General features: G+C 39.6%; 1 protein-coding gene across 1 annotated transcript in view; it reads right to left on the reverse strand.

Annotated features, from left to right (window-relative positions):
- FGD6 (FYVE, RhoGEF and PH domain containing 6) overlaps positions 1–23,713 on the reverse strand; it is a 121,469-nt gene that overhangs the window by 10,955 nt on the left and 86,801 nt on the right. The window contains exons 10-16 of the mRNA XM_080660255.1: positions 13,393–13,443; positions 9,935–9,993; positions 9,783–9,854; positions 9,010–9,078; positions 8,385–8,468; positions 6,491–6,570; positions 3–33 (exon numbers count right to left, since the gene is read on the reverse strand). Of these exons, the coding sequence (XP_080516381.1) occupies positions 3–33; positions 6,491–6,570; positions 8,385–8,468; positions 9,010–9,078; positions 9,783–9,854; positions 9,935–9,993; positions 13,393–13,443 (446 nt within the window). The remainder of the gene's footprint in view (positions 1–2; positions 34–6,490; positions 6,571–8,384; positions 8,469–9,009; positions 9,079–9,782; positions 9,855–9,934; positions 9,994–13,392; positions 13,444–23,713) is intronic.

Here is a 23,713-nt window from a genome sequence, read left to right on the forward strand (position 1 = left end):
GCTTCTAACCATTCATCCCTTTCTGTGGCAGAACTGTTGGGGGCAAAAGAAGGTTCTATCAACCAGATGTCAGCTTTTATCCTTTGCCTTTTTCATACTTCTTTTCCTTCTCCCATGGCAACAGATTCCACCACCCTCCAACAATGCTGGTCACAGGCAGCAACTCTGAGGTTTGTGTGCACAAATAATCAGAGCAGGCATGAGAACACAGGGCATTCGAGCAAACACAATGCTGTCTTCCCTTCCAAGAGTACTGCTTTATACTGAGCGGCTTTTGAAGTCTCCTAACTTTGGAGGTATTTTTTGTTAGGCTAGTCACACAATTCAGAATTGTGATGATTATTTATATAACCAAGAAGTTTCCTCAGGTATAATACTAGAATTTAAAAATATTCCAAGGAATCAAGTTTCAAACTCAATTTATACCATAGAATACTAATATTTTCAGTTTAGTAACTACTACTAAAATTGTCTAGGAAGGGCAGGGGGTTAAGGAAACTTTTTTTAAAATCATAAACAGATATTTAAGGAGTGGTGAATAAGGGAAATAGCTTGTTGTTGTTAAGGCGCCTCTACCTGTATTCAGTGCATCACGTTTCCTGTTCCCACCCTCAGTTCATCTGGAGCTATGATTCAATTCTACTTAGAAATGGGCCAAATAGGGGGAAAGCCTATTCAGAAAAAGGCATTCTTGTTTTGCTTTTGTACCCCTCATCTCCCCAAACTCTAGTAATTTCAGATTATCACTGGTATCAGCACATTTTGTTTTGCATACCCAGGAGTGAGAGGCATACTTTCAGGGGTGTGTGTGAAGAGACAATGAGAGAATTTAATAGTAAGTTTAAAACTCTAGGAAAATAAAATCCATCATAATAATGGGAATGTGACTGGGTAAGACAGTGTGTATTTTTCTTAGAGAGGCATACTAAACAATATAGGAGTAAAATGACCTGACATCTATAATTTGTTTTAAAATATTTTAGAAAATGGGAAAATATGTGGCAGAATCTTCTTGGGCAATTTTTGAGTCTGGGTGATGAATATGCAGTTTCATTATATTATTCACTCTAATTTTAAGTATACTTCTTAATATACTTAAAATATTTTATTAATAAAAGTTTGTATAAAAAGTAGAAGGAAGTTATGTGTCACACTGAGTAAAACACTGAAAACCTGTGTATGGTTATGGTCTTTGAATTCTTAAATTATATTTTAATAATAAAAATTCTATAAAAATAATGATACAAATAGGCATATTTTGTTGTACTTCAATGAACTCAGAACAGGTCAAGGACATACCAAAAAACCACTAGTCTTCCCCACAATAACTATTCTTAGAAATGTACCTTCTTACTTAATAACTTCAGTGCCATTTAGAATTTGCACTTATATGGCTATTAAAAGGTAAAAATCCAGTTACACATAAAAAATTGTAAATTAGTTTCTCAAATTTTTATTATATACCAATAACAAAATAAAATAGAAACCACCCCCATCTCTCCAAACCAAAAAAGCAAAACAAAACACCTAGCTGGTTTGGCTCAGTGGATAGAGCATCGGTCTGTGGACTGAAGGGTCCTGGGTTCGATTCCGGTCAAGGGCACATGCCCAGGTTGCAGGCTTGATCCCCGGGAGGGGGCATGCAGGAGGTAGCAGATCAATGATTCTCATCATTGATGTCTCTCTCTCTCTCTCTCTAAAAAAAAAACTGCCTCAGTTACCTCTACTATTCTACCATAACTAACTGACATTTATTTAACAGTTACTACAGGTCAGTCAACTGTGTTAAATGCTTTGCAAATGTCATCATCATATCTTTTCCTCAAAGCTACCCCATGAAATATATATTGGGTCTTACCCATACCCTCATCCCAACATCACCACTCACCATTACCATTTACAGATAAGGAATCTGAGGATTCGAAATGTTAGATAAGGAATCTGAGGATTCGAAATGTTAGATAATTTGCTTTAGATAACAGACTATATACTAAATAGGTTGGTATCAGACCAAGTGTGAATAAGGGTTGAACCCTTCAGCACAATGTCATCCCTGGCCTGGATTCGTGTTCTCTGAAGAACTACACTTTAAAAACATAGGCTCAGGCTTCCAAGCAAATGTTCATAAAATACTCCCACCCCTCTTTCCTCTCTCCCTCCCCACTTTTTCATTGGAAGAGGTAACAGAAAGCAGAGAGGCAGATGGCTAATTTGAGAATTGCCGTCTGATTTTTCTGGAGCTCTGAGAGCATGTGGAATGTGATTTTGTCTGTGTAAATCATGTCACATATGCTGTCCTCTCTGGTGTGGGTTTCTGGCTCTCTCTTGTGTGGGTTTCTGCCAGAACAATGTTTACCAGCTCTTGATAACACATTTCTCACAGACCACACACATTTGCTGCAGCATTGAGTGAAGGCATGCTAGCTCTCCTTTTGCAACATGGTTAGCAAAAGAATCAGCATTTTCCTCGGATCAAAAAATAGTTAAATTTCATAATGGAATGGGCACACTGCCAGAAAGCAAAATGATATTTAATAAGTACAATTTTCCCATTGATTGAGATGAAGTTCCAAGAGGAAAAACACTCAAATAGAAGGGATTGCTGATGAGTTAGGCCTTGTTACACCATTTACTACTTGTGGTAACTAGACATGCTACTCTAAGGTCCAAAGGCCACATTGTGAATTCATTTGAGTAACATTTACTGGAAACCTACTAAGAGTCAGCTACTAAGCCATAAACTGAGTACAAAAATATACCTCACTTACAAGGGCTTACATGTAACTGACGTGAGATACAGAATCAAGTAATTACTATATGATATAATAAATGCAAGGTAGATAAAGAACACAGAAGTAGTACATTACCTTCTGTAAGTAACAGGGAAGACTTTGCAGAGGTGATGACTAAGATAGGCTTGGAAGAATTCTAGGAGTTTGACAGGGAACTCTTTAGTCTCTCTGTGCACTTTCATTCAGTCTCCTGGCTTTGGTTCTCATCTCTAAGTTAATGATTCCCAAATATATGCCTCTAGTCCAGCTTCCTTCTGACATCCAGATACTTACACAAACTGTCTCTTGATGGCTCCATTTTGATGATTCATAGGCACCTCACATTCAACGTGTGCATCTGAAACTAAATTCCTGATCTCTCCCCCAAAGCTGCTCCTCCGTGTTCCCTGTCACAGTGAATGGCACCACTACCCAATACAATGAACAAACTGGAGCTCATGCTCACTCTCTTTCTCATCCTTTATGTCCAATTAGCCATCTCCTTTAATTTCCCTCCCAAACCATTCTCCACACAGCAACCAGACACTCCTTTTAAAATGCCAGTCTGATCACATCATTCTTTTGTATAAACCTTTCAGTGGCTTCCTGTGGTTCTTAGGCTAAAGACCCAAGTCCACAAGATGGTTCTATGGAACCTACCTCCCTCTCTCCAGGCTTATCTTGGGTCTCTCTCTTTCTCTACGTTCATGCCACACTGGCCTTTCAGTTCTTTGGATATGCCACGCTCCTTTCCACCTTAGTTGGCACTGTTCCTAATGACTGGGAGCCTCTTCCTTTCCTCTGTGCCTAGCTATCCAACTCCTGTTTATCCTTCATAATGAAACAGACACAGCAGGTCTTTAGGGAAGCTAACCCTGACTGCTCATTCTTAGCCAAATCTAGTTCAAGGTCCCTTGTTTTACAGCCTCATATCTCCTGGTAGTCTTCCTGTGAACTACTTAATCACAATAATTACTGATTGTGTTAATATTTGCTAAGTGTGAGTCTTCCCTAATGGACTATAAGCTTCGGGAGAGAAGGGTCATTTTAATTCTCCACAGTATCCCCAATGCCTGGCTCAAGGCAGAAACTCATATGATTTATGGAACAAAGTGATGAGTTCCAGGAGGAGGCAGCCTGTGCAAGGCAGAAGAATGTGAAGAAGGCTGGTGTGCATGGAGAACCATAAGCAGATCCATGCTGATGAGCATGCCAGGCTTTCATGGGGGTGGGTACAGGAAGGATGAATGAGATTAGGCTGGTGAGGAAGACAAGAACCAGATCACAAGAGGCCTTCTTAATCCCTTTTTACACATTATACAGTACCTGCCTTGTTGTGGTTGGGGTATTCAGAAGGAGAGCATGGCATTCACTGTGTGTTAGTTTCCCTTCCCCCATGCCACCTTAATCCTACCTTGGAGACTTGTTTTTCACCTTTGTCAAGAACTTCCCACTTTTATCATTTCTCCTGCATATCCCCCATTCAATCCATCAGCAATCCTATTGGCTATACCTGCTTCTGACCACTTTATATCATTCTAGTCCAAGACACCGTCATCTATAGCCTCTTATCTGGTCTTCCAACTTCTACTCTAGTCTCCAGTGGTCTATCTTCTACAAAGCAGCCAGTGTGCTCTTTTCAAAATGTAAATTAAACCAGATCAATTCTTAGCTTAAAACCCTCAGATGGTTTTCCATCATACTGAAAAATCCAATGACCTTCCTAAAGTCTAGGAGGCCAATCTGGGAAAACATGGACACTCAGATATTTAACTGATAGAAAACCGAAGAAAGAAAGATTTACCATCATCCTGAATTGTTAAATCTTCAATAAAATACAATTATGTTTTGCCAAAGCACATTTTCAGTTATAAAACTTAAGTACAATTAAAATTTTGAGTTTCCTATAGGCATTTCCTCTTTGGATCTTTGAAAATCACTTTCTTGATTTTAAGAACAAAGCTTAAGTATTTGCAAGAAGTCTGATATAATGGGACTTGATGTTCTTTGCACTTTTACTCAAACTTAAAAAAAAAGGGAGGAGGGAAGGAAGGTTGATCAGAAGGAGGGAGGGAGGGAGTGGGGGAGAGAAGTTCACAGTGCAGGCTGAAACTGGGAAGCATCTGACAAATCCTGAAAAGAGGTATTTATCTTCTCCTGTCATCCTGACATCTGGTGTCCGGCAGCAGTGGCCATTCCCTTTCAGAAAAGTGACAGGACTTAGGGAGCTAGCTGCTCTTGTACTCCTCTGATTTTGGTCTGAGTCCCTGACATGTGGCATAGGCAATATTATTATGGTTAAAAGCATAAATTTAGTGTCAGATACACCTAGGTTCACATTTTAGTCCACTGCTTACTAGTTATGTAAACTTGGACATGTTTTCAGGCTCCATTTTCCTTATACGGAAGATCAAGACAATACAAACTCCACTAGTTATCATAGAAATTAAAAGAGAAAATAAATATAAAACCTTTACAACCATGCCTAATGCAGAAAAATAAATGGTTCCAGTTACGACTCAAGCTGCTACTAAGACCCTAACTGATTTCAGTGATTTTGACACAGCTGTGAGCAGGCTGCCTGGGTCCAAATCCTGGCCCTAAATCCTGGCCCTGATAACCTGATAGCTGGGTGCCTTTTCTCACCATCAAATGGGTGTAGTAGTCGTCACTTACCTTGAAGGCTGTTGTGAAGATTTAATGAATTAATGCACAGAAAGTGCTTAGGATAGTGCCTGGTACAGCGTAAAGGCTACCACTTTTATTACATCAAATGTTGGTGGTCTGAGAGCTGCCCAGACTCACTGTCCAGACCCGGCCGTAGAGCACCCTGTGGCGGCTATCCCTCCCTTCACCTGTCAAACCCTGCCCAACACCCACTTCTGCCGCTTGGCCAGTAACTCAACCATGTGTATTTCTGTTTATACAGCCTCAGATTTTCTTTAGGACTTTATTCACATATGGTATTACAGCTTTACTTATACATAAGCACCCAAGGTTCTAGTTAAGGCAATGTGGTATCATAAATAACAACAGATTTAAAAGCAAAAAACTTCTATTTGTATTGTGACTCTGCCAGTTATACATCTTTAAGATAGAAACTCAACTTTTCTGCAACTTAGTCGTCCTCCTCTTTAGTGAGCTGGCACCTATCACGTAGATTTATGTCCTTTCAATGTTAGGTGAAAACTTCTAGTAAAAGATTCAAAGCACTAGATGTTTTCATTAATTAATTAATTTATTTATTTATTTTTACTTTATTTTTACTGTTGACACTATTACAGATATCCTCATTTCCTCCCCCTTTGCCCAACTCCCTGCTGCATTTGACCCCTCCTTCCCTCTGGCCATCTACACACTGTGGTCTGTGTCTATGGGTTATGCATATATATATTCTTTGGCTAATCCTATCACCTTCTTTGTTTTTAAAAATGTGTTGAAATATTCACTTTAAAAAATGATCAGCAAAGCATTTTTCTGCATTATTATTCTATTCAGAGGAACGTTATTTATCTGTGTGCTTCTAGCACTTTGTTGCATTCATTCACTCTCAGACATTTCGTCTACATGGTAAACCATGAGATACCTGCATGGTATTCAGAAAGAAAAGAAGGGGGAAACAATAAGTCTAGTAGTTAACTTAAATGTAAAAAAAGGGTGGAGATGGCGGAGACCCTATAATACTGGCAAATGCTCATCTATAGAGTTTTTAAGTTTACCTGGCTGAGAGAATGAAGGAACGTTCTACACTCTCAATCTGTAGTTCATTCTGATATGCTTCTTGGGTAGGTTTTTTTACCTGGAAGAAAGCAAAACAATTTGAGCAAACTCATCTTATTGAAAACCTCATCTCTGAAGCACAGTTAAAATTGCCCAGTGACCCAGCTGCTGACATCCACCACCAACCTTCGTTTATTTCCAGCTTTATCTATCACTGCTTTACCTCACCTACTCTCAGCTACAGATGAATTTATTTTTATTTTATTAAATATATTTTTATTGATTTCAGAGAGGAAGGGAGAGGGAGGGGGAGAGTGAGAGAGAGAAACATTAATGATGAGAAAGAATCACTGATCAGCTGCCTCCTGCTCACCCCACACTGGGATTGAGCCTGCAACCCAGGCACGTGCCCCGACTTGGCAGAAGCCCAACTAGTGTGACTCAGTGGTTGAGCACTGACCTATGAACCAAGAGGTCACAGTTCAATTCCCGATCAGGACACATGCCCAGGTTGCAGGCTCAATCCCCAGTGTGGGGCATACAGGAGGCAACCGATCAGTCATTCTCTCTCATCATTGATGTTTCTATCTCTCTCTCCCTCTCCCTTCTTCTCTGAAATAAATAAAAATATATTTAAGTATGGAGTTTCCTCAAAAAACTAAAAATGGAATTCCCATTTGACTCAGTGATTCCACTTCTAGGAATATATCCCAAGAAACTAGACACACCAATCAGAAAAGATATATGCACCCCAATGTTCATAGCAGCACAATTTACAATAGCTAAGATCTGGAAACAGCCAAAGTGCCCATCAGTAGATGAGTGGATTAAAAAATGGTGGTACATTTACACAATGGAATACTACGCTGCTATAAAAAGGAAGGAACTCCTACCATTTGCAACAGCATGGATGGACCTGGAGAGCATTAGGCTAAGCAAAATAAGTCAGTTGGAGAAAGATAAATATCACATGGTCTCACTCATTTGTGGAACATAATGAACAACATAAACTGATGAACAAAAATAGATCTAGAGACAGAGAATCATCGATCAGACTGTCAAACCTCAAAGGGAAGGCAGGGGAGGGTGGGAGAACGAGAGGGAGATCAACCAAAGGACTTGTATGCGTGCATATAAGCATAACCAATGGACACAGACACTATGGGGGTTAGGGCATGAGTGGGGGGGGGGAAATGGGGGGAGGACACATATGTAATATCTTAATAAATAAAGAAAGAAAAAGAAAATATATATATATGTATATATATATATATATATATATATATATATATATATTTAAATAAAATTAAAATAAATACCTATGTACACAAAGGCGCAACTTTCCCACCTTCAGGCCTTTGCTCACACTATTCCCCTACCTGGAATGCCTTTCCCCACATCTTAGCATGGCCAAATGTGACCTATTCTTGGTTCTTTCTCCAAAAAGACTTCCCCAATTCCACTCTTTCCTAGCTGCCATCAATACCTCCACCATGTCCCACCAAAAGCTGCACTCCCAACCAAAAACTTTAACTGTGCCTTTACAGTGATATTAATTATTGTCTATTTTATAAGTGTTTATGCATAGTGTATTATCCTTCCTATTAATTGCTGAGCTCCTGGGGAGACTGGCATAGGAGCAGAGACAAAAAGAATCATGCTTTCATTTATCTTTATATTTTCCACCAAACCTATTGCCATGTTGTCTATAGTCATTCTCAATAAATATGTTATGAATAAATTAATGTATGAGTGAGCAAATGACAACATGAATGATTAAATGAATACATGAACAGTAATACATGGAGAATAAAAAGTTAAAGATAATTATCTTAGGGAATTTTCTCTAAATATATTTAGGTTAAAACAAAACCTTCCGATAGATGCACAGACCTTCATTCCAGCCAATGAGAGCATGTTGTTCAGTTTATACATCCCAGACTGTACCGGTGTTGTATACAATAGGGCATCATTAAACTGAAAGTAGAAACATTTCATAGGATGAAGTAAAAGAACAAATTTCATCTACAAAGTTATTGATAAGACACAGAAATAAATAAAACATTACTTCTTTATTAGCTCTTTAAAAGCTAATATTATTATTTCTTTAAAAGCTCTCTGAATAAATACTTATGTTCTGCTTACAGAAACTAAAACCACCCAGAATGTTTTATTAAAATATTAAAAAGGCAATTGTGAAAAAATGTGCTTCCTTTCCAAGTTCTGTAGACAGATTTAATGGTTTCTGAATTATAAATCCCACTAAGGCATTATAATCTGCCTAAATAATCGATTGAATCAATTTTTCCAAATTAAAAATGAAATAAACTAAATTCAAAAAGAAAATAATTTTCTGGTTATGCATTTTTGTTTCCTATACTTGAAATGCAAAGAAGCATTACAGTCAGTCAAAGATCCTACTAAAACTGCTATTTGAATGTACTAATGTACAAATGTCTCCTTTGATTAAGCAATTATGCCTGCCTGGGGATCATCAGGAACACACACAGCCACTTACCAGGAAGAACACTCGGGGCTGCATGTCTTTCCGAGACAGCTTCATCAGAGTTCCTTCTTTAAGAAAAACCTGATTCATCCAAACAAACACCCATTTAGTCCTACCATCACAACACAACAATATACATATAATTTCCTTTTCAACTTTCTTTCCCCAGATTTTTTTCTCTGAGAGCTGGGCGGACATTATTTTCCTTGTGACTTTTTAAAGTCATGGTTTCTTTCTAAACCCTCTAAGTCATTTAGGAATTGGACAAGGCTGCAGTTTCATAAATCCAATATTGGCCCCAGGGGTACTATGTGGTCTGAAATGTAATTGACCCAGTGTGTACTTTATCCCAAGGCATAGCCAACATCCTGATAATTGCATTTTGTAATTTCCCTGAATTCGTTCCCTAGGCCATTTTTGTGCTCTATTAGCTGCAACAAAATACCAATTTTCTCCTTCCCCTCATAATCCTCTCTGACATGAAAGATTTTAATGAAATTGTCTTTAAAGTTGTATGAGGTCAGCTAGTATTACACAATAAAATGATCCTATTCAATCAGAGACTCGGTGGGGTCCCTTGCCATTTTCCTAATCAAATCGGAGTTCTTAAGTGACTTAAGTCATGAATGTTTAGAATGGGTAGAATGAACTTAGTTGACCCAAACTGGGTCAATGAAGAGTAACAATAACAAATAACCTATTTTCATAACTGAAATGAAAAGTAGTTACAAACTGTGCCTAAAAGCATTAGATTAAATTTGCCTAAAGTAGTCTTAAACACTCACCCGTCCAGGCTGCACGATTTCATGGTGTCCATTTAAGCTGTACTGAATTTGCATAAGTTTTTGGAAGTTGTCCTACAGAAAGAGAACGCAGAGCATATGAAGGCCTGGCTCCCAGGTTCAATAGCACACAGCCACTGAAATCAGATACTTACTCCTTGCTTCATGGTGTCATTGGCGTGGTTGGCTACCTCTATAACAACAGCAAGGGCATCTAAAATATGCAGGAACAGAAGGGGTATTTGGTCATTACCAATGAATTGCAACATGAAGCAATTCCAGGCAACAAGATGGCTAGTTTACAGCAACCAACTACTACAGGATCTTGGATAACTGGGAGTAGGCAAAAATATGGATGATGAGGTTCAATGAGGGCATGGAACAGGCAAAATAGAGAACTTGAGGGGGAAAAAATGAACCAGAGAAAGACTCTAAAGAGACATGATATACCACCCTAGCCAGTTTGGCTCAGTGGCTAGAGCGTTGGCCTGCAGACTGAAGGGTCCCGGGTTCAATTCCAGTCAAGGTACATTCCCAGGTTGCAGGCTCAGTCCCCAGTAGGGGGTGTGCAGGAGGCAGCTGATCAATGTTTCTCTCACATCATTGCTGTTTCTATCTCTCTCTTCCTCTCTGAAATCAATAATTTTTTTTTTTTAAGAGACATGATATAACATGTGTATCAATGTATGAATGTCAGGGTTGTTTTGTGCTGCAACTTGATTATCCTTTTGAAGTTTACAAGGATATGGATAGGATTTCACCTGGAAGCTAAGAACCATTCTAGTATAGACTGCCTCGGGAGATGAGGGATCCTGGGACAGGAAACCAGAACTACAAGAAGCAATTATGTAAGAGGGTCAGGGCTCAGCTGCCTTCTTTTTTTTTTTTTTTAACATATTTTTATTGATTTCAGAGAAGAAGGGAGAGAGAGAGAGAGAGAGAGAGAGAGAGAGAGAGAGAGAGAGAGAGAGAAACCATCAATCATGAGAGAGAATCATTCATCGGCTGCCTCCTACATGCCCCCTACTGGGGACCGAGTCTACAACCTGGCCATGTGCCCCTGACCGAATTGAACCCGGCACCTTTCAGTCCGCAGGCCAACGCTCTATCCACTGAACCAAACCAGCTAGGGCTCAGCTGCCTTCTCTTAAGTCTGATCCCAATAGGAAAAATGTCACATGCAAGCATACTAGACCTTAGGAAATTGCATGCATTACTTTGTAAGCTGGGTTATTTAACTTCATCTGTATTTCATTCTTTTTATTAACCCCTTGTCGTTAGCAAAGTGATTTTGACTGCTCCAGTCTTATCAGCTTTGTAACTAGATATAAAAAGAAGTCTGAACTTTATCTCCTTTGGGGCTACAGTTTTCTCAACCCAAGACAGTAGTGTTCCCCAAGGGACATTTGGACATGTGTAAGGACAATTTTTGGTTGTCACATGACTGGGAAGGTCCTCTAGCCTTTAGAGGGTAGGAGCCAGGGATGCTAAACCTTCTGTACTCCTAATTAGAAACCCACACAAAGGTTATTTCAGACAATATAACCATAGGATTCCCACTGAGAAAAACTGGTAGTGTTAAAAAGGGAATATGCCTTCCTGAGGCTGGTGTAGCAGGAACAGTATCATCAACAAAAGGACAATGAAAAAATACACAAAAGATCAATTATTGGAAAGGGGTTGAGGATTTTTGGTCCAACTGCTATAACCTACCAAGAGATTCTCTTTCTGGTATCAATCCTGGGGGTTTCTATATTCTTTAAATATAAACTCACTACTATCACCATTATTAAAGGAAAGCAGTACTTCCCCCAACCATAAATCATACTGTATTGTACCTGGCACTCATCACCCCAGATATTCAGGAGATGGTCCTGGGCACAACCCCTGCTTTCTGGCTGCTTGAAGGGCAAGTGGGCAGGGAGAGAAGCTTTTGGGTGAAAGGATAAAGCTGTTGTTGTCTGGACACCTGAATTCCAAACTCTGCATTCTCCCACCCAGTCTGTAATTCTACTCCCCAGGTCATCCCTTTAAGAGGCCCTGGTGACTCTGTTACTTTAACTCTTCTGCCTGCCTTCCAAAGGTATAGCTGTCATATTTTCCCTCACCCTTGGCAACCTCATTTACAACTGCTCACCATTTTACTGTGGTACATCTGGTCATACAGTGCACTTCACTATTCACTGCTTATTTTAATTCAGTTTTTGCTCAAGTGTGTAATTTTCCTTTAAACAAGCTCTTTAATCTCTGGCCCTGTATTTGTTTTATCTGTAGAATGGAGGTAATAATTCACTGTCTTTGAGGGCAGAGGCCCTGGAAGAGATGTTTTCTTGAGGCCCTATTTGTTAAGATTTGTTTAAAATTTTTATTTTCATGAGAGAGATTCTGATGTGGAATGCCCACTCTTGCTCTGCCTACCCTTCAACTCCTCTCCAGCCCCACTACTCTCTACGCAGAGCTCTGCCTCTTCAACCTTCACACTTTTCTCCCTCTTCCAAAGGATTCTGTACTGTTCAGTGCATCCTAAATTTACAGCTCTCTACTCTTTCTCTGTCTGCTGGGCAGGCTTTTTTCTTCAACTAGGTATGTTCACTGAATGCAAGACGCATGTCATAGTTCCCACTCCAAACTTTTCCTTTAAAAAAAAAAAAAGCACCTTTAAAAGCATAACACTTGCAAATAGAAGATGTTAGAGAAGGAGAAGTGAAATAATTAAGAGAATGAATAAGAATCTCTACAAAATAGGTTAAAAACCTGTTCGGCTTTATAATCAGGGAAATGTAAAAGATAACACAGGAATATGATAAAAATTCATAAAAGTAATGGGATGGACATGGACCTGTTTAATATGTTTCTGCCAATCAGAATGAGGGATATACTTATGACATTGAAAGAAATGGGGATAAGCAGAAAGAAACACCAGAAGTAACATAAGTAATCCTGTGTTTGTGTGTGTGTATGTGTATGTGTGTATGTGTATGTGTGTGTGTGTGTGTAAGAGAGAAACACACACACACACACACACACACACACACACACACACACACACACACTGGATTATCCCATGAATATCAATGAGTCCATTGTACTGTAATGGACTCCTCCCCTTAAGTACCACTGGACATCAGGGTTAGAGGGTGGGGTAAGGCTACTGCCCATCATTCCACAGTCCCAGAACTATATGCTATTTTTGATGTTATCCCTGATTTGTGTAGTTTGGTCACCTCATGAACTCATGATTTTAAATGCAGATTAACTGGTTCAACCCCTGCTTTGAAAGCAGTGGGCATCTAGAGAAGGAGAAATGACATCTGGCAAGGGTGACTTAGCACAGGAGGATGGAGCTCCCTGACCCAGCATGCTGGGTGACTCTCTCAGGAGGCTGGCTCCCATGGCCAGCTCACCCTGGGCCGCGCTTGTCCCTATACTATTACCCACATCCAGCTCCACTGTACCACTTTATCTAGTTCTATTTTAACCTGTCCAAAACAGTGTTTTTGAGAAAAAGAAAACATTTCTTATAAATAAGAGTTTTGTCATATTTTTAATTTCTCGGCCCAAATAAACATAATATAAAAACTTCTACAATATATAAAACCACAAAAGTTTTTACCTTGAGTGTCTCTGTAATCTCCAGAATCTTCTAAAAGATTTTTCAAATAATCTAGAAATGGAAAAAAATGATAGTATTTAGTGCAATAAAGCAGTAAGGGGAAAAACACTTGTCTTTTTTATTAAATACTTCAGTCATTCTTGTTGGTTAAGATACATGCTGGTCCAATTTGTGCTAACTTTCTAAAGTGTGAAAGAATAAAGCCCTGAGAACAATTTGAAATCAGGACACAGAATGAGAGCTGAAAAGAGCCTCAGGTCACACCAGTCATCTTAGAGATGAGGAACCAGGTTGCTGAGTACAGGGTCTCGCCCGAGTCACACAACCTCTTTGTGCAGAGCCAGGACTGGAATCCAGGTCTCCCGATGCCCAGTTCAGGTGTTTTACACATGAAATACTTTAACCTCAAGATCAGATGTACATTTAATACAAAATTCCAAGCGTTAACAGGTTGAATGCCTAAGGGACTCTTAGGTTTGTCTATCAAAGTCTAACAACATCAGAACACCAGAAGAATGCAATACACTAGACCAGTGGCTTTCAAATGGGGGTGAATTTGGCTCATAGGGGTCATTTGGAAATGTCTGGAGATATTTCTGATTGTTACAACTGGGGAAAAAGGGGTCCCTGGCATCTATTGATTAGAGGCCAGGGGTGCTGCTAAACATCCTACAAATGCACAGGGCAGCCCCACAACAAAGAATTATCTGACCCAAAATGTCAACACGGCTGCAGTTGAGAAAGCTGATCTAGATGAAAATGGTCTGTAAATGAGCGACATAATTTATGGTGGTTCTTAAAATATGGAAAGAAATTAAGGCAATAGGTTGTAGTTAATAAATCTTTAACCAAAAGGAATGTAATAGGATTTTGAGGTAATACTCTCTTGTCTGTTGAGAAATGTTGGATGGCTTCTCCTTATCTATCAAATTAAAATAAATTCCATTCCCTAGAATTTAAAGTCCCCTACTACATGATCCCTGTTGACTTTCTGATTTTCTCTCTTGCTACTTACTGCCCAACACAGGCCCTTTGTTCTTACCAAAGTTTGATTCTGCACAATTCCTTAAACGCTGCCCATGTGTTCTCTGACTCCATACTTTTCATCTCTAATGTTCCCTTTTTCTGAATCCTTCCTCTGTCTCTGCATATAAAAATTCTCCTCATATTCTTCAAGGCTCATTTCAAATTCCTCGTCTCCTACTAAACTTTCCACTTAAAGGAAATATTCTCTCCCTTTGAATAATACATTACATGACAGTTACTCATTTTATGCCTTTAATCATTTTTGTTTTCATTTGACTCAAAGCTCCTTGTGGGCAGGACCCACATCTGATTCATCTTTCTATCTCTCATAGCACTTATCCAGGACTTTTGCACAAGGGACAACAAATGCTTAGAATTTTTTTAAATGATTTTTCTTGGACAGAACTGTCTTAGTTTAGGTAAACAGCAATGAAGGCTGAAACCAATCCTAATGGCAGTGGGAGTTGAGAAAATGAAAGGAGGAAAGGCATGTTAAGAGACTGAATGCATTTTTATCAGAATCAACCTCCATTAACAATATCATGGACTATATCATATTTCATCCCAGTGTTTTATGAAATCATGCTGAAAGGCACAAAGGGAAACTTGGGTGCTAGTGCCAGCTTTTCAAACGTACTACATGACATAAACACACACACCCAAGTGTTGAAATTCTGTGCATCTTTGAGGCAGTGATCCAAGAACCTGTGTGAGTCTAGACATGCAGCACTGGCAGGAAGCCACACTGTGGATGACGACATTCAGTTTCCATGCACCGTGTGTAGGTTCTATCCTAGCAATTTACATCTTAAGTTGGAGAGTATGCTTCCAATCAAATAAGAAAACCACAAAAATTAACAAAATACGCTGATTACACATTAACACTTAGCTTTTCCTGGAAATGAAAATTAACTTAATCTCACTCTGACTCCACTCAGAATGAATTCCCTATATAAGCCATGTTTGGTGAGTCTAAATAGTCAACTTCTCCATGAGAATGATAGGGTTGGGGAAAAACATTTAGTTGTTTTCTTAGATGTTCTCAACATCCCAGCTACCTCATTAATCAAAAGCGACAGTCCTTAAAGCCTCGAGGTCGCTAAAGGGTGTGGAAAGGACAGCAGATTTACCTAAGTATCTGATTCAAGACAAATTCCTATTGTGTCTTCAATGCTTTGTTCTTTAATACAGAACTCAGACATTTCTCTAAACCAAGAGAGGCGGCTGGACGATGTCTGTATTAGGAAATCCTGACCTCAGAATCACTGTGCTGAGCCTGATACGCTTCTGAGCTGCACTTTCTTTCCTTGTACTCAAACTCAGCTGCCGTCCGCCAACCTGAACTTCAGGAACAGAGTGGAAACACAAATCGACTGAAGAGAAAACCCACCACTAAAATGTTACAAAATCATGCTATTAATCAAGGAGGTAATGGGGTTAGGCTTACTCTCTTTGCGAATTTTTTAAAAAGCATCTTAAAATTCAATGTTCCAAGATTAAACTTTAAAAATTCAACTTTCCAACATATCCATCCATCCATCTGTATTTTCAGGGCATCTTGTGACAGTACATCCTTGTGAGAACTTTCACCTTTTCAAGGAAGACCAGACTATGATCGCCCTCAGTGAAGAATCACTCGGTGCCTCAGCTGCAGAATTAGAACATGATTGATTGCCCTGAGTCAGACAGGAGGAGCACAGAAACCACCAGCTTCCCCAGTGACTGTTACACTCCAGGTGAAACCCAGAAAAGGAGGCCAGACAGACACACCTGTATTGGTCATAGGAAATTGTTTACTGCATACCATTTAGGACCTTGTACAGGAGTTTTAAAAAATGAGGAGAGCAGAGTAATCTATTCTATTTGCCATATTAGACGTGTATTAGTCTATGGCACTTCCCTGCTTCTGCCAAACCAAACTAAGCATTTTCAAAACTTCGCTAATAAAAATGCCTCAAATGCTACTGAGGTTAATTCTTTCAAAGAAAGAAAGGTTGGTGTAGCATGCATGGGCACCATAAAATGTACTTTCTGGCCACCAGGTGGCATCATTGATTAATAAAAGTTAAATAACCCCCATTATCACCATGGGCAACCTCAAGGAACATGCAAGTTTAATTTTGTTCTCATTTCTAAGGACCCAACAAATACTGTATCTTGTCCCAGGTCTAAGTTTTCTAATATAAGGGCTCCTAGTAAGCCCTACCGCCCCTAATTACACAGTCAGTGAATAATTAACTTATAGCAGAAAGCTATTCAGTACAGTGAACCTTTCCTAAACATGAGTCATCTGTGGGAATCTGGGACTTTTTACTTCAACAATGCCCAGATTCCTGGACTGTGTGCTGTGAAATGGGAATGGCAGAGCACAGAGGAAATGAGCATACAGGACGGGTAACATTCCAAAGTCAGTTATTTCAAATTTGAGGACATGTCTTGCTTTGTATTATCCAGATTTCTTCTTTCCTCTTTAAATATGTAATGATATCAGCAACACATACAGAATTATGGGATCTAAAGGTCCATTAATTCTGATCAATAAGCCTGTCTGCCAAAATTTCAAATTTTCAAAGAAGCAAATAAAAAATTATCCTGACTTGTGAAATAAAGTATCGATTATTTTAAATACCCCAAATAAGGATCAATTGTCTAGCTGTAAGACATAGTGCCATATTCAAAGCAGGTTGGTGAAGTGGTCAAGAGCCCTTGTTGGGAGCGAGAAGGCAGCTTCTTGTTCTCTTATTAGTCCAGCCATGCCTAACAGAGGCATGGGGCTATGGTCAAGTTCTGCTTTGTAGCATTTCTGTGTCAGTATCCTCATACACAGAAGAAGAAGGCTAGACCAGATTAAAAAAAGCTGTAATGATTCTCATTCTAAACAATCATGAAGCATATATATATATTTTTAAATTCTAAGATGCATTGCCCTGACTGGTGAGGCTCAGTTAGTTGGCCTCATCATCCTATGCACCAACAGGTCCTTTAATTACCCATCAGGGCATATGCCCAGGTTGTGGGTTCAATTCCAGGTTGGGGCCCATATGGGAGGCAACCAATTGATGTTTCTCTCTCACAATGATGTTTCTCTCTCCCACTCTGTCCTCTCTCTGTAAAAATCAACAAAAAACATTAAATATTTTTAAAATTTGTTTTTTTAAAACAAACAAACAAACAAACAAACAAACAAACAAAAATAAAAGGTGCTCTGGTCCCGTGCTCTAATTCTTTCATTCCTTGAATATTAGTTCAGTCCTGGTCCCTAATTTGTGGCCCAGGGCTTCCTCTTATACATAAATGATGCTTATATAAAGTTAGAAAGTGACTTTTCTGGGCTCTTAGACTCACAGATTCATGTTTTGGAAAGCAGGTGAAGCCTTTCTGTGAAACAGAAAAAGCCACTTTTCATGGGCTGATGCAGCCTCTCACCCAGGCACCCAATAGGGTGAGCAGAGTGCAGGCTGGACTTGGACCTCAGCTGGGAGGGCATAACCATCAGGTCGATCCTAGACTTCGATAAGCCTGGTCCTGAGGTGGCATGCCCAGAGGACTCCAGAACCACAACCAACTCCAGAACCACACCTGATTCCAGGCTCATCCTATGGAAAAATTCTGGAGTTCTTAACGCAGGACAGAATTTCTCCTCAGTCCCTTATTAGCAGGACAGACTGGCGAGGCATATCCAGAATGCTCTTGGGGGAGTCAAAGCCATAGAAAAGCTCCCAACAAAAGTAAATGTCCATTATTTTGACTTGGTTGAAACAAATGCTTTTCTTTCTGGACACATTTTCCAATGGTTAAGGCTGCCAATTTACCAAGTGAGGATCTCAAATGTGCAAAAATGACCTGGGCACGGTCAAGCCCCACTTAAAGAAGCTCTTAACCATATTTGGTCCTCACTACCCTGGTGGTCAACGAAGAGCACATTTAGGTTTAGGGAGATAGGTATATTTTCATAACCAAAGACCAACAAGTGAATTCAAGCTTGACCAAATTTCAGTTTTGTCCAACTGGAACAGTTCCTGATGCGAGCCAGGATTTTGACAAACCCTAAGAGGGAAACTCTAGTAAGAGTCAGCTTGTTTGATCTTTGGCAAGGCAAGGCCCAGCAATAAAGGCTTCTGGCTTTCTGCAGGGTCAAATCTACACTGAGAATCAGAAAGAAAAAAATGGCTTTGTAGTAATGTCCATGGATAGAATTCTGCCAACTTGGATAGGCAAAAACAAACATTTTCATTAACCTCTAAGTGAAACACAGAATTTCCTTTCATTATAAATGCAGGCAACAAACCACAGTATCATCAATGATAACCAGTGACTCTGTCATCATAAAAACCACATATTGTTTTATATCACATTACAGTTATTGCAGACATCTCAAAATATTGTTTACTCTCACCATTACTTCAAAATCAGGGCAGTTATCAGATCCACCATCAGATCTTCTTATTTACTGCATTACTAAAGAAGCACATGTAACACTATGTTAACACTTCAAAATTATTTCAATAATTGTATTTCAGCCCACTAAGTTTCCTTTTAGTCTTAAGTATTTTTTTCTGTAATTTAAAAATTTATTCTGAGAAGAGATCCATTCATAGCTTTCACCAGATTGCCAAAGGGATCCAGGCACAAAAAAAGGTTAAGAACCCCTGCTCTATAGAGAAAGTGAGATTTGCATTTAAAAGCTATAATTTTAAAAAACAAAAACAAATAAATAAAAGCTATGATTTAATAGAACAGGCTTATCTCTTATATCCTAAAAGTCTTTTCATATTAAAACCAGGGATATGATTTATTAAATACTATCTCTCACAATACCTTGTTCACAACTATAATTAAAAACGAATTGTAACAGAATAGGGGCTGATGTCATTACAATGAAAATTCTGAATATTATCAGTCTCCCATTTTACACAGATGGAACTGTCTCATACCGGGGCCTTTAGGTTCCCCAGAAACTAAATTCCTTGGCTAGTGTCCAGGATACTAGTAGCCCCACCTCTCATCAAGTTCTGCCCTAGAGAAAGTGTTAGAATGACTTTTGATGTAAACAATTAGCCCTGGGTTTTAAAACAAATACCTACCCAGCAAAAGTTTTGTTTCTCAGTAAGGGTTTTTTAAAAGTCATGCATTAATTTGATCCTGATCTTTTTACCCATCTGCTTATTAGCCTATTCATAGTTCAAATTTATAACTTCAGAACACTAGAACAGATGTTTTTACTATCATATTTTCTACCAACATGGGAAATCCTAGATTTCTAAAACATAGAGGGAGTTAATACCATTCCAGACTGAAGGCACAGATATTACAGAAAAAGTAATCTATTTATATAAAAGCCTAAGCGACCGGCCGGTAGCTATGACACGCACTGCCCACAAGGGGGCAGACACTCAACGCAGGAGCAGAAAACACAGGCATGGAAACATGGAACAGACTGATGAATCTCAGAGGGAAGGCGGGGGGGGGGGGGAGGGAGGGCAGGAAGAGATTAACCAAAGATCTTATATGCATACTTGAGGCCCGGTGCACAGATTCATGCACCGGTGGGGTTCCTCAGCCTGGCCTGTGGGGATCAGGCCGAAACCGGCTCTCCAATATCCCCTGAGGGGTCCCAGATTGAGAGAGGGCACAGGCCAGACCAAGGGACCCCACCAGTGCACAAATCCGTGCACTGGGCCTCTAGTATAATATGTTGTTAAAGTCATTCATAATGTAACATAAATATTTTGAACAAGAGCAAAGAAACTACCTGATCCAAATTTAATCAAAGTTCAAAGGAGTGGTATTTTTCCCTAAATAATAAGTTGAAAACGTATTTCAGAGAAATTTTTAAATTATATTTTTCATTGTATTTTCTCCACCATGATCCTCACTGTTTCTACCTGTTTCAACAGCAATGTGGTAACTTTCTAAATCAAAGGTTTTTACTTATTGAAAAAATTTATAACACTTTTAAAAGAGACAAAAATTCTAAAAAGATATGATAGTCATTTCTGGATGATAGAAGATGAAGAACTTTATTGTTATTATTTTTTTAATAATACATATTTTAATAGGCACAAAAGATCCCTTCAAAGAAAAAATGTGATCCTTACAAAAATAAATCCTCAAAATATACTCACTCAAACAAGTGACAAGATCAATATAACTTTTAGGAAATGAAAATAGGAAGAGCTTGGTTGGAGTCTGAAAGGTTGAGCATGGCCCCAAAGAGGAGTATTGTAAGCTCATCAGGACAGGGATCACCACTGTGTCTTTGCCAGTGTATTCAGGTGTCCAGCTCAGGGCCAGCCCCTATCTATACTAACAAAAGGGTAATATGCAAATTGGTCATGACGCCCTCACAGTAACAACGAACAGCAGGCTGCATGGGGCGACAAGGCCGGCAGGGGGGTTAGCGAGGGACGACCAAACAACTGAGCAGCAGGCTGTGTGGGGCGACCAGGCTGGCAGGGGGGGTTAGCAAGGGATGACCAAACGACTGACCAGCAGACTGCGTGGGGTGACCAGGCCAGCAGTGGGGGCAGTGAGAGATGACCAGGCCAGCAGCGGGGGCAATTAGGGGTAATCAGGCTGGCAGGCAGAGGTGATTAGGGGTGATCAGGCTTGAAGTGGGGGTCAGTTAGGGGCGATCAGGCAGGCAGGCAGGTGAGCAGTTAGGAGCCAGCAGTCCCAGATTGAGAGAGGGAATCCCAGATTGGAGAGGGTCCAGGCTGGGCTGAGGGGACCCCCCCGCCATGCACAAATTTTGTGCACTGGGTCTCTAATAAATAAATTATTTGTTCATTGAGTTAGTGACTGATAAATGAAGGAGAGAATCTGGCCTTGAAGGATAGGTTTCAGGAGAGACTAAGAAACCTACTAGAGCAAAAGAAAACAAAGTTTGGGCACTTTGGGTTCTAAACTGTAACCTTTATACTGTGGATGTTAAGTTTTTGGTTTTGTTTTTTTCTATTCTAAAATAGGGACTTATATTTACAGCATTTTTACCTTCACAGCAAAACTGAAAGGCAATAGAGATTTCCCATACACCTCCTGCCCCGACACATGCATAGTCTACCCCACCATCAACATCTCCTACTGGAACAGATTTGTTACAATGGATGATCCTACATCAACACATCATAATCACCAAAACCATAGTTTACATAAGGGTTCACTCTTAGTATTGTACATTCTATGGGTCTGGACAAATGCAAAATGATATGTATCCACCATTATGGTAGGATAAGTATGTTTTCAACTTTCCTAATAAGCAGAATAAAAGTATGTCTGCAAAAAGATAGATAGATAGATAGATAGATAGATAGATAGATAGAGATACAGAGATAGATACAGAGATAGAGATATCTGCTCCCAGTTCCTGGCACAGAGCTCCTAAAAGCCTTGTAATAAGAGCATTGGGAGCACCTTTTTTTTTCTAATAATAGGTCTTTGACCCTACTTCTGACACAGAGCTCCTAAATCCCTTGGACTTTCCTAGGTGACAGGAGTATCTTTTGATCTAAAGAGGTGAGTCTTGATGGGCTGCTGAATAGCTAATCTAGATGAAGCTGGTCACCGGAAGGATCAAGCCATGATTAGCAGATTGGAACTTTCAGCCCCACTCTCCATCCCATAGGAAAGGGAGAAGGGGTAGAAGTGGCGTTAATAACAGATCATGTCTGCATAATGAAGCCTCCATCTAAATCCCAGAGTACAGGGTTTGGTGAGCTTCCAGGCTTCCAGGCTGCCCTTCCCAGATACCCTCCCTATGTATCTATTCCATCTGGATCTTCATCTGTATCTTTTATCATATGCTTTTATAATATACTGGTAAATGTAAAGTTTCCCTGAGCTCTGTGAGCCATTCTAGAAAATGAGGAAACCCAAGGAGGGAGTCATGGAGACCCAGATTAATAGTTGGTTGGCGACAACCTGGAACATGCAATTGGCCTCTTAAATTTGGGAGAAGGAGCAGTCTTGTGGGATTCAGCCCTTAATCTGTATGATCTGACACTATCTTCAGGAGATAGTGTGAGAATTGAATTAAATTGCATGACACTTAGCTGGTATCAAAGAGAATTGCTCAATGGCAAAAAAGCCACACACACCTGGTGTCCTAGAGGAGAAATGAAGTGATGATGTGTCAGGCTACCTGGGGGAGTGATAAGAGGTAGCATGATCAATAGGAAGATATTTCCATAACCAGGCATGAGGTCAGAAAGGCCTGGCCCGGAGCATAACACGGGAAATGGAAAGAGCAGGAAGCAGAGGCAGGCGAAAACTGGTCAGCAGATCCTACCAGGGAGCAAAGATGAGGAAAGGGAAATAATTTCAGAGTCCTTTCCACAGTTTTGTGCCTATGTAACTGGAGATTGTTTTGATTCTTAAAAGCAATTCATTCATTCATCCATCCAACATTTGTTGGCACCGCTGCATAGGGCTTCTCAACCTTATAAACAGGAACAATGTTTGTTTCCCTAAGCCTTTCAGTTTACCGGGTCTCTGTTAATGTGCCAGACTCTATGCCAGACACTAAATTAGGATAATAAGACAGTCTTTACCCTGAAGAGATGAGAAAGAAGAAGGAAATAAGCAGTGGTAGACAACAGTGTCTATTTTCTTTCATTGCTTCCTCAATCTTGCCCTAAGATTTCCATTTCTCCTAAATCCAAATAGGTTCTGGGTCCCACACATTTTAAAGATCTGACTAGATCAACTGGCCTTGAGTAGCCAATATAAAGGTAAAATTTGTAAGTTTTTCTGCTTAAATTTACTTTTTTGGTTTGCTTTTAGAATTCTAATCTAAGCATTCCATTACACAACATATACTTTTTCTTTGATCCTATTCTGGGTTGACTTGAAAAAAAAAAAGACAAGTTTTTAATACAATGAAGAAATCGGTAGCCTAAGTAAAACACTCAATAATAAAACACAAATTATGTCCTGAAAAAAACATGCAAGACAATAGGATGGTTGTTTGAATTGTATTCGCACAACTGCTGTCTGGGAATTTCCACTCACCTTTTTCTAAGAAGATTCCAAAAGCAACTATCCTATCTTATCTGCTTCATCTCTGTATTTCTCAATCTTCCCCTCCCAAGAAACCAAGCAGCACAAATCTACTTACACTGAGTCAGACAGGAATCCTTCCCCTTCTCTGCCTTAAACTCATTAATAAATTAAAGTTGTCAGGGGGTGCCTCAAATAGTCTCTCACTCCTCCTCTCTGCTCCAGTATATTCTGTGCACTTGAAATTACTCCAAATTCTAAAATGGAAATAAAAGTACTTACCTCACAAGTTCCAAGG

Source organism: Plecotus auritus (assembly GCF_963455305.1).
Source record: "Plecotus auritus genome assembly, chromosome: 3".
NCBI classification, from domain to species: domain Eukaryota; kingdom Metazoa; phylum Chordata; class Mammalia; order Chiroptera; family Vespertilionidae; genus Plecotus; species Plecotus auritus.